We start from the raw sequence: 12,217 nt of genomic DNA on the forward strand, positions 1-12,217 counted from the left end.
CAGCTGTGTTCCAAACTATTGGTAATTGCTGCTGCCACCCTCCCTCTTTGCTCCTACAGCTCCCAGATGGGACGGCGCCTGGAGCCTCAGGCCAAACAATTAAATGGGGTCTCTGAGGTAGCCTCTTGTTCCCTTGGTCCTCTCCAAGGTGAGAGGAACTTGCTGATCTCTGCCAAGATCCCTCTCAACTTACAAGGAGCAGAGACCCAGCACCCAGCTCTCTGTCTGTCTCCTAGATCAGAGCAGCCTGCTTTTCTCTTGTCAACTCTAACCTTATAACTCTGTAGCATGAACCAAAACACTGAAGCCTGTGAGGTTTTTTGGATACCCTGAGAGTTTGGCAACCAAATATAAAATTAAAGAATGTCTATTAAGGACAAAAGAGAAAGGAAGAGGACAAATGGATGAAGCAGAATATTGAACTAAAGGGAGATCTTTAGCTCAAATCTATCCTTGCTACTTACAAAACAGGTGTTTGGTCTGCTCATGAGTAACATGGCCAGTTAACATTAATGTTAATGGAATTAATGTTAAGGGGGGGGAAACACATTTAATAAACCCAAACAGACAAAAGTGATAATCCATCTTGTATCCTCTCCCTCCAAAACACACTTTGGTGTTGATGGTCAGTGAGGACCCTGTGATGGAATGGGATGGATCCTGATGTGAGGGACAAAGACAGTGGTTTCACCAGTCTCTCTTTTTTTAAAAAAAAATGTTTATTAATTTTCAATTATAAACAATCAACAAAGAGAACAATATCACTGTATATTACATAGGCATACTCATGCTCAAAATTAAACAGAACAAAAATACATAAGTATGTGTGAAACCATCAATAAGCCTGGTGAACCTACGGATAGCATCAATACATATATGCTATAATGTTCGAGAGGCACTTTGAGGGGGTATAAAGCAGAATAACAGAAATAACAATATGTTATCTTTCTTCTCTTGTCTAATATGGGGCTCTTACGTGGGGGGGGGCTACCAACTCCAAAGGAATCGGGACACAAGAGAAGTCTAAGATCATAGCCAAAGCCATTTGTAAGCTGGGAGCGGAGCTTGGCTATGCTGTGTCTGGTTAGTATAGGCTATGAAATCAAACCATACTGCAATAAATTTATCTTTCTTACCTTGACCTCTTGTAAGTCTAAGTTTGTTATTCTAAAAGTACCGTTTACCAAACGACCTGGTACCAATGTTCCATGTTGACCCTGCTTAGATATTTCCAGAACCGTGCTGTAGTAATTTTTGCAGCTGTCAAGAAATGGCTAATTAGCTCTTCATTTTTCAAATCGATATCACCATCAATAAACAGATTCAATAAACCGATATGTGGCAATAAAATAATGCTTTACTATTGCACTGATTTCTTTGAAAACTTGGGACTAGAAAAACTTAAGTTTAGGGCATGCCCACCACATATGGTGATACATTCCTAGCATCTGGCATACTTCCCAACATAGTGGGAATACTCCCCGGCCAACACAGAAGAGCTTTCTTGGCATTAAATACCATTTGTGTAGCACCTTTAAGGAAACTTTTCTTTGTTTAGCTGAGATAGATTTATATGCTGGTTTATTCCATAATGCGCTCTGGTCTTCATTCTACACTCAGAAACCCAGTTCTTGCTCTCAGAGAAGCTTTAAGCCTTGAGAAATGCTATTCACTGCCTCTAGTATGATTTAATAGACATTAGATATCAATCCCCTAGAAGTTTCAATACTAGTTAACATCAGCTTTTTAAACATGGATAGTGTGTGGGGGTTGCACTGTCCCCAGTTACAGGGTTGTTTAGGAAAGTTTTCAATTGACCCCAAAGCAGCTGGGGGGGGTACCTTCAAGTTTTCCCATTAACTGAATCTCATCTATAGGCCTTTGATTCATGTAGAAATCACATTAAGTGGAAAAGTCCTTTGGCACACCACCTCTTTATGTCATAAGTGCAGTATTTGTTAGAGGATGGCCCTAAACTTTTAAATGTTATCCAACAAATTTGTTCAGTTTCCAAAGTGAAAGTTAGAGTTAACAAGTTGGATTCACAGCAAATTAATACCCGATAAGGGACAAAACAGGGCTGCCCCTCTCTTACTTTTTGTTTATGCTAGTGCTGCAGCCATTAGCAAACTGCCTTGGACAGGCTCCTGATATAAAAGGAATACATATTGGTGGTAAATCTTATGTTATTGCTTTAGATGCTGATGATACGATTACATGTTTGAGTCCTTTGGATACAGCTGTAGTCTTACAAGAACTGGATATGTTTGCCAGCGTAGCTGGCTTGTGAGTAAACTTTCAAAAGTTAGATGCTACAGTATGTGCTACAACATTTCACCAACCACCCAAAAATCTTTTGCTGGATTCCAAAATATCCTGCTTTATCATAACAGATTGAGATATCTGGGAATATATATGACCAGAAATCTGAATAATTTATACAATTCACCTCTGGTAGCCATTGCTTTGTTCACCAAACACATGATGGTTCTACTAATGCATCTTGCTATCACTACAACTCACTGTCACTTATTTTTAGTATGCTGTGAACTAAAAATTATTATGAGTATTCTTTTTCTGCACAATTAAATTAGTTTCTGCACAAAGTAAAAAAACCTGATGCCCCTCTAAATTATAATAAAACTTGGCATACACATCTGTGCATTCCACATACATTATTCTCAATGATCCTTATAACAACTCTGTAAGGTAAGACATATTTCTTTTTCCCCAATGCAAGTCAAGCCCATTTTCCTCTATTTGTCTATTGATTCTGCCTCTGCTGGTTATTAGAGGGGCAAGGAACTATGAGGAAAAAAACCTTCTGAGATTTTACCAGCATTGCCTTTGTGCTTTCAGATCACTGAGTTGCAGCCATGAGGGCTGCAACCTTAAAAACACACACACGAATGAATGAAAAACTGGGATTCTCAGGTTGGTGAACACCATGTTCACTAGCAGTTCTAATGCTTTTGCTGCACTTGTGCAGAATTGTGGTGTGTGCACAGTCCTGACTATAACACCTAGCATTTGTATTACAGGAAAGCTCCAACAGTGATTGCTGTGATGATCGTGGGTTGTCTCTTTGTCTTCTGTTCCTGTGTCTTGCTCACCTTCTTGTACTGCCGTGGCAAGCAGATTCAGAAGAAGCGAGCCATGCGCAGATACCTGGAAAGAGGGGAGGTGAGGCTGTATACTGGGGTCGTCACACACATCCCTGACACTGGGCTTGTTGGGCCATTGGTCTGACCCAGTTACGATGTTGAACATATGGTGGGGGAGCATGATCTGTTATCCAAGTGTCTAATTGCGGGGAAGCATGATCCGTTATCTAAAAGTCTGATTGTGGTCTCTTTCCAGTAAGGGACAATGAAAATGAAGAATAATACAATGAAGTGATGCTTTATTTGTGGCTCAGCATATTTCAGAATCAAGAGTGCCTATTCAATGGGTCTTTTGCAGAATTAGAAAATCCTCTTTCATAAGGGACGTTGCTACTAACTATGACCTCCACTAAAAAAATGAGGGTAACCTTGTCTGAAAGAATTTCACAGTTGGGTTTGTTTGACACCACAATTGTCTCTAGCAGCTGGGCTAAACATTGTTGCAGACAACCCCCCTACTCCCCCTCCCAGTCAAAGAAAGAAAGAAAGAAAGAAAGAAAGAAAGAAAGAAAGAAAGAAAGAAAGAAAGAAAGAAAGAAAGAAAGAAAGAAAGAAAGAAAGAAAGAAAGAAAGAAAGAAAGAAAGAAAGAAAGAAAGAAAGAAAGAAAGAAAGAAAGAAAGAAAGAAAGAAAGAAAGAGGAACACATTTTAAAAATCAGGAATGCTGCAAAATCAGTTAGGAGCAAAGAGAAGGGGAATTGTGATGTCCTTTTCAAATAGGGATTCTTGATAACTGTGGATTAAATTATCTGTCTGTCTCTTTGATTTTCCCTCTCTGTAGAGTTTGGAGCCCCTGGATCCCAGCGAGAAAGCCAATAAAGTCCTTGCCCGAATTTTCAAGGAGACAGAACTAAAGAAGTTGAAAGTTCTAGGATCTGGAGTGTTTGGAACAGTGCACAAAGTAAGCCTGAGACTTGGAAAGAATAGCTTCTGCCTTAGCCTGAAGGGTGCTTAACCAAGCAATCTCAAAAGTGGGATCCAGAGGCAGAGAATAGTGTGCTGCCTCTGGAGAGGGGTTCAGAGCTAGAAGATTGTAATTTATAAAATGGACTAGGGAAGTGGGGGATAGATAGATTAGGAGCTGGTGAAATGGATAGGGCTGGATGGTTTTTATGTACTTCATTCCATCCCCTTTGAATCTCTACAGCAGCCTTCCCCAACCTCTGGTCCCCAGATGTTGTTGGACTACAAATCCCATCATTCCTAGCCAGCATGGCCAGTGGTCAGGGTTGATGAGATCGTAGTCCAAGAAGATCCAAGATTGGGAAAGGCTGCTCTGGAACAACGAGGGCCAATTTTTTCAGGCTAGGGAGTGAGATCTTCCTTAGCTAGACTGCTTGGTGGCAGGCATTATCCTGGGAGCCTCCAGTATCTTGTACAGGTCCTATGTCATGTCCGAAGTGGTGCCTCGTAGAGTAAGTGCCACAGAAAGCACCACTGCTTATTCAGCAGCCATACTCCAAGCCTTTGTGATAACAGACAGGCCTTGGGGATGGGTGCTGGCCTGGCTGGAAGCTTGATCTGGACCAGTGCTGGCCTGGCTGGAAGCTTGATCTGGACCAGTGCTGCTCTCTGAGTGAAGTTGACCAAGGAGCAGAGCTGCATAGACCTGACACCTCCTGCCTGAGGTGGGGCTCTAAAAAATTCAGTGCAGTAGCCACATTAGGTGCCTTATGGCTAGGAGTTTTGACTAACGTGAACCTTCTCCTTCCTTTGTCTTTTATGGAGCGGGAGAGCAACTCCTTTTTCCAGCTCCAAGGAAATGGGAATGGGAATGATCCCCCTCCACAGAGGGGTGGGGGTGCATTCCTAATTGTCAATGAAAAACCACTGCGAGAGTTTGCTTCCATCTTGGATGAGAGTCAGAGTCTTGGAGGAATATGATTCCCAACATTTCCTCAGCAGTTACTAGTTTATTAATAGTTCCTCATATGAAGAATATGGTTAATCTTCTCTGGCTTTTTTCCTCCCCCATCAGGGTGTCTGGATTCCAGAAGGAGACTCCCTCAAGATTCCTGTGAGCATCAAAGTTATCCAAGACTCAAGTGGCCGGCAGACCTTCCATACTGTCACTGATGTAAGTGCAACAGTGACATAGTGTAGGGGAGTTGGGACTGGCCTGCCCAGGTCCCATGGTATTTTGGAAACTTTCCTGACCATGGCCTTGACTGTTTCATGCACTTATCTCTGTGGCTCCTGTAAGAAACACATGAGAGACTGGGGGTGGGGAATAAATTAGACATGACAAGGGAGATCTAGAACTGTATCTCCCAGGCTTCCAATATCTTCTTCTTTGCTTAAAAAGCAACTACATGGAGTAATTTGGATCAGGGCCATAGTGTTGTGGGCTCTGTGTGTGTGTGTGTGTTTAACTCATTCCTGTTGTATCATTTATCCAATGCAAATGCCTTCCCGCAAGTTGTCATTAGCAGCAAAGGAGAAAAAGACAGGTATAACATGGGTACCGGACTCCACCCCTTGTCCTTGGCTCTATGACTAGCAGCTTTGGGGTGTGTAGTGACCCAGGTGGTTAGGGGAGGCTTTGAGGCATCAGACTCTGACATTGGGGACTGGGAGGCAGGGGCGTCACTACCGCGGTGCGGCCTGCACCCGGGTGTCACCATGAGGGGGGTGACACCCAGAGCTGCCCAGACCCGCGCCATTGCCCGGCAAGGCTGCTCCAACTCCTCGGAGGCGGGCGGACGGGCGAGACCGGGAGCAGCGTCGGCAGGGCGAGGGAGGCGTGCCGGCATTCCCAGGCCTTCTCCGGCTGGGTGCCCCTCCGGCACGCGCCCTCCCAGGGGCATGGACAGGGTGGCTGGCCTCGAGTGCACGCGCATGCCCAGCCACCTCATCCATGCCCCTGGGAGGGCGCACACCGGAGGTCTGCACCCCCCCCCGCACTCCCGCTAGTGACGCTGCTGCTGGGAGGATGAACAGGGGGAGGGGACAAGCAGCAGGGAGAATTCTCAGAGCATGCACATCTCAGACACTGACACTTTGACTTCCCCTGCTTCTGGCCCCCCCCCGCTGAAGTGCAACAAGGGCTGGAGGAGTCCGCCCCTGTGGAGACTGAACTGTTGTGCACACACCCCGCTCCACTGCCCACAGTCAAGGTGCCGCCTGCTACAATTGACATTTCCCAGCCGGGCACCCCGCAGGTTCCAGCAGGCTGGCCGCTCGCAACTCTCAGAGGGAGAGGCCAAGAGCCAGATTTCAAGTGTCATTAAGGAGGAGTCAAAGTCTTTGCACAAAAACCCAGGCTTCTTAAGGAGGTGCAGGGGGTGGTTGCTGCGTCAACTTCAAATTGCTGCGGAGTCATGCTTAGACAAAGTTAGGGCAAAGTTCTTAGAAAGCATAGCTAGGTGGATGAGTCGTAAAGCTTTTGATGCAACTGTTACTTTTAATAAAAAGAAAAACTCACAGAGCTGAGTGAGACTCTGTTCCTCGACTCTGGGCAGGACAGGGTAGGTGGCAGATAGGGAGGATGATGTAAATTGGGAAAGGTGTGGATGGAAAGGGCTAAGCCCATTTGTCCAGCATGAATTGCTTTTAAGCAGAGATGGGGAACCTATGGCCCATCAGATGCTGTTGTTGGATTCTAGCCCCCATCAGCACCCTGCGACCAGGATGGCCAATGGTCAGATACAATGGGATTTGTAGTCCAGCAACATCCAGGCTTTTAAGCAAAGGGGGGAAAATCGAGAGATCCAGTCCAAACCTTGTGGCTCCGGGATTCTTTGAAATCTTATAGAAGTCAAATTTCACAGGACCATTGAAATGGTACACTAATACCTCTTAGGGAAGGTCAAAGTGGGCATGAAGTCTTTATTCAAATATTCAATAAAAATTATGTTTTTTTTTTAATGGGCATGAGGTCTTCCGTCTGTCCTGGTTGCGAGGTCAGACTAACCGTGGGGTGGACCTATGTCTTCATTGACAGATTTGTGATACAATTTTGGGATGGGAAACTTGGGCAAATAATGTCCAGAATATGAGCATTAAAGTCACGTGTTCTCTACTGGAAGAGAGGAAGCACCTTCTGATGCAAGAGTGCAGGACACGGAATAATGGGCTCAAGTTGCAGGAAGCCAGATTTCAGCTGGACATCAGGAAAAACTTCCTAACTGTTAGAGCCATACGACAATGGAACCAATTACCTAGAGAGGTAGTGGACTCTCCGACACTGGAGGCATTCAAGAGGCAGCTGGACAGCCATCTGTCGGGAATGCTTTGATTTGGATTCCTACCTTGAGCAGGGGGTTGGACTCAGTGGCCTTGTAAGCCCCTTCCAACTCTACTATTCTATGATTCTATGATTCTTGGGTGACACCATCTCATGGTGCTGCCCCAAACCAACTGACCTTGGAAACTAGTGTGCAAGGCATATGCCTAGCACCATCTTGGAAGCCCTTTTGTACTACTGCTAGAAGAGATGGTTGACCAGTTATGCATGTGCAGGCAAGCTAGCTTATTCATCTTGGGCAGTGAGAAATTCAAGGCGAGCCCTGTCTAACTGGTATCCCTCTTGGCTGTGCTTATGCTCAGCACTACACTGTATTTTTTCTTGGAATTCTGCCAGTTTCTTCTCTTTGGGGCGTAACTCAGCATTTTGGTTCTGACATTTGTCCTGATGCTGAGATTTTATTTTATTCTTTTGTTTCTGTTTTTGGCTACATACAGCACATGATGGCAATAGGTAGTCTGGACCATGCTTATATTGTTCGGCTCCTGGGCATCTGTACTGGCACCCAACTGCAACTGGTGACCCAGCTCTTACCCTTGGGCTCACTGCTAGAGTATGTCCGCAAAAACAAGGATGCCATTGGCCCTCAGCTGATGCTTAACTGGTGTGTGCAGATTGCCAAGGTATGTATGGTTTTTGCAGAGGAATGTTAGGCATTAGTTAATGGGCCTTTCCCAGGGCAATTAAGGCTGGAGGTCATCTATCATAAGAACAGCCTTCTGGATCAGGCCAGTGCTCATCTAGTCCAGCATCCTCTTCTCACAGTGGCCAACCAGATGCCTCTGGGAAGCCTGCAAGCAAGACCTGAGCATAAGAGCACTCTCCTCTCCTGCGGTTTCCAGCAACTGGTATTCGGAAGGATATGGCCTCTGACTGTGGAGGCAGAGCAGAGCCATCATGGCTAGAATGTTGCTTGAGGGAAGGAAAAGCCTTACACCCAGCTCACCTTTACTTCTGTTTCTCTTGAGAACCACATGCATTTAAAATATTGAGGGAGCAGCCCAAGCATGCTTGAATGTGTGGTTAGTGTCATAATACCGTTTATTCACTAGGTGGGCCTGGATTTGGCACTGGACTTGGATGTATCTGGATGGAGCCAGTAGTTTTCTGTTGCTATACTGTTCTTGTTTCATAGAGACAATGAAGTCCTTATCTAGCTTCCCGATTAGTATGTCCTCTAAACAAGGGGTGGGGAACTCTTTTCAGTCCGACAGCCACATTCCCTTCTAGGCAACCTCCAGGGGCCATATGCCAGTGGTGGGCATTCAAGTTTTACCTTTGTGCAGCAGGCTAGTTTCTACACACAGTCACACACACCCCTCTGTCCTCCAACCAGGAAAGCAAGCAAGTAGCAGAATCAAGGGCCTTTTCCAGCTAGGCAAAAACACTCAAGGAGGGACTGCACCAGGGCCAATATGAGAGGGGGTGTGGCCTAGGGAGAGCCCTGATAAGAAAGGCCTGGAGGGCTACATGCATCCTCTGGGCCTGAGGCTCCCCCCACTCTAAGCATTCCAACACATTCCTGTGTACACACACACATACCCTGGCAAAAGCCGTTCCTGTGAGACCCTCTGGCATGGCATAGGCTATGCTGCCAGGGGCTTCAGTGGATGAAAGAATTGCCAGAGATTGGAAGGGAAGCAGAAATGCTTTTTGTCTGGTGCAAGGCACTTTTGGGTCTGCGCCTGTTTGTTTTGCTTACCCAAAATATTTCACTTCCTTCTCCCTACCTGAGAGAAATTTCACAAATACGCACTGTACCTTATGCCTGGACAACATATACATAGACAAAAGAATATTTTCTAAGGAGTCAAATTAGTCAGGTCTCATTGCTGAAGCCAGCGGTGGCACGAGGGGCTGGGGTGGGAGATAAGGCAAAACAGTAGCCGAAGGCTTTGTGTTCAGTGAGGATGGTCAGCAGTTGGGCATGGGCACCTGATTGGCAGTGATGGCTGGAGCCAGCAGTCAAGGTGTGTTATTAAGATAAGCAATTAACTAGGGTTAATATAAATTGAATAATTAGAACAACTTTGATCTACGAATTTAGTTATACAATATATAACTGTTGCTAGTTTCAGAATGCCAACAAGCATCCAACGTTTCAGGAGAAGCATGTGGATAATTTATCACACCACCAAAAAAAAATCACTGTCAAAATTAGTCTATAAAGCAGTGACTTTCCAGCTATGTTCTGGGAGCCTTACAGGCCCTTAAAAGTTTATCAGGGAGTTTCTCAGTGAGATCAGTAATACTGGAAAATCAGTAATTCTGGAAAAACACATCCCTTGCTCCACTGTGGATGATGGTCTTTAAGAATATAGAATATGCACCAGCTTCAGGGCTGACTGCCTCTTGAGGGGGAGGGTGGATGAAATTCTTGATTATGGTAGGAGAGGGCTACATGTATGAGTGGGGCTTGAGTAGAGTACAGCTGCTGTGATTAAGATGCTCAAAACCCAAAACAAATCCAGGTAGCTCAAGCTTTGCAGCACATTCATTTTATTTCTCTTTCCTTATGTTCAGGGCATGTACTACCTAGAGGAGCACCGCATGGTCCATCGCAACCTTGCTGCCCGCAATGTTTTGGTAAAATCCCCTAGCCAGGTACAGGTGGCAGATTTTGGCATTGCTGACTTGCTCTATCCAGATGACAAGAAATACTTCTACAATGAGGTCAAGGTTAGTATCTACTAGAACAGCCTTTCCCAACCCTTGGGTCCCCAGATGTTATTGGACTACAACTCCTATCAGCCCTGGCCAGCATGGCCAATGGTCAGGAACAATGGGAGTTGTAGTCCTGCAACACCTGGGGACCCGAAGGTTGGAAAAGGCTGTAGAATGAGAAGCAGTACAGGTAGGATGATGCTTGCAGTTTTATTTCCTCTAAATTAGTGTGCGTCTCTGATTTCATTCCTGCATATGGTGTCTCCAAAATGGTAGCCACCAGAATGTGGAGAGGGAAACTACAGCCCAGATAGACAAGAAACTAGAAAATCCAAGAGGAAAGGTAACGATTGCAGAAAAAACTACTTGAGTACCTGAAGGTTTCAGAAGAGCGGGGAGATGAGGTGAAGATTAAGACTCCAGGAGGTGATGGGATTTTGATGGGTCATTAGGAGTGAAATTTTAATTCAAGAATTTCAGGGGAAATAAATCCAGTTCAGAGTTGGTTTTCATCTGGTACTCAGACTAAGAAGCAAGCTTGCAATTTTTTTAACCTTACTCTCCTGTCTGTCTGTGTATAGCTTCATTCTCAGACCTTTCTGGCTTATGTTTTCCAGACACCAATAAAATGGATGGCTTTGGAGAGCATACATTTTGGAAAATATACACATCAAAGTGATGTGTGGAGCTATGGTAGGTATCTCAGACAAGCCAGCTCCTACTGTGGCTACCTCCTGAAAATTTGACTCAGACTTCTCAGTCAGTTGCAATAGCAAGTCTCCAGAAGTCAAGGAAATTACTCAAGTGTACCTAATTTAAGAGTCACATAGTATGCCTTCTGGTTCTCAGTCTTGTCCCCAAACTAGGAACAAGAAAGAAAGGAGATAATTAGAAAGTACATGCATGCCTACAGTTTAAGGTCCCTGTGATCCTGCAAAAATGACAAAGAGTTGCTCCAAAGACTCTTACTATTGACAATCAATATAAGAGGTGTAAATCCCTGCCTCCTCTTTGGCAGTTTGCTTCCTGGCTGAATAAGACATGCAGTGGAGGAAGAGAATCAAAGAGAAGTTCTCACATTCCCCTGCCTCCTTGGCGAAGTCCCTCTTGCCCTTTTATGAATCCTTGCACTAGACTGGGAGCACCTCGTACTTTCTGAACAGGGCGATCCAGTCATGTAATCCCAGCAGCTTTTGAGCTTCTTCACAAGCCTCCCTATAGTTGGCCAGCACAGCATAAAGTTCTTAAGAAAGTTTCTCTTCTAGGTTAGGCATTATTACCGACAAAAGCATGCCTAGTCCAGTTTGACTGTTTGACCATCTATTTATGAAGCAGTATGCTCTGGTACTCCTTGTTGGGAAGGAAGTAATCAGCATCTTTCCTCTGCTGCTGACAATGATTCTTTTCCACTGCTTCCATTGCCTTCTGTTGGGAGAGGCTGGGAGTAGCTGGCTGTTCCCACTTCTGAGTCTTCTGATGTCTACTCTGCTGGGACTTGGGCAGCAAGGACATCTCAACACAACTCCTGCCTCATTTGCTCTAGCTGGGCCACACATGGCCATTCCCTTGCACTGTGTTTTTGTCCACTATATATCTGGATCTCCTGTGCCACATCTATTGCATTCAGTTCACTAGCATTTTCTGTCCCTTCATCTGCTGCAGGGGTGACATTGTGGGAGATGATGACCTTTGGGAGTGAACCTTATGCCGGAATCCATCTTTCAGAAGTACCTGACCTTCTGGAGAAAGGGGAGCGCCTCTCACAGCCCCAGATTTGCACCATTGATGTCTACATGGTGATGGTAAAATGTATGTGACTAGAGTAACTTATCACTCTCTTGGGAAGATATGTCACTGATTTGTCCTTTGATACACTTTGGTCAGTAGATTTTTGCACTGAATAAACCAGAATCCACAGGCTTATGGTCTTGTCCTGGCCGCAGAAGGTGTTGTGGTTGGTGCCTGCCTTGAAAGATGCTCACCATCTTCTCTAACCCCACAGGCTGGATGATTGACGAGAACATTCGCCCCACCTTCAAAGAGCTAGCCAATGAGTTCACACGTATGGCTCGTGACCCCCCTCGCTACCTGGTGATTAAGGTCAGTATTGCCTTGATCCTCATACCCTTCTGCAGTCTATGCT

At 45.1% G+C, this 12,217-nt stretch overlaps 1 protein-coding gene across 1 annotated transcript in view; it reads left to right on the forward strand.

Annotated features, from left to right (window-relative positions):
- The window catches only part of ERBB3 (erb-b2 receptor tyrosine kinase 3), a 94,092-nt gene that overhangs the window by 69,757 nt on the left and 12,118 nt on the right, over positions 1–12,217 (forward strand). The window contains exons 17-24 of the mRNA XM_061615500.1: positions 3,042–3,183; positions 3,946–4,065; positions 5,143–5,241; positions 7,848–8,033; positions 9,934–10,089; positions 10,692–10,767; positions 11,737–11,883; positions 12,077–12,174. Coding sequence (XP_061471484.1) covers positions 3,042–3,183; positions 3,946–4,065; positions 5,143–5,241; positions 7,848–8,033; positions 9,934–10,089; positions 10,692–10,767; positions 11,737–11,883; positions 12,077–12,174 — 1,024 coding nt within the window. The remainder of the gene's footprint in view (positions 1–3,041; positions 3,184–3,945; positions 4,066–5,142; positions 5,242–7,847; positions 8,034–9,933; positions 10,090–10,691; positions 10,768–11,736; positions 11,884–12,076; positions 12,175–12,217) is intronic.

This window comes from Rhineura floridana, chromosome 3, assembly GCF_030035675.1.
Source record: "Rhineura floridana isolate rRhiFlo1 chromosome 3, rRhiFlo1.hap2, whole genome shotgun sequence".
Classification (NCBI taxonomy): Eukaryota; Metazoa; Chordata; class Lepidosauria; order Squamata; family Rhineuridae; genus Rhineura; species Rhineura floridana.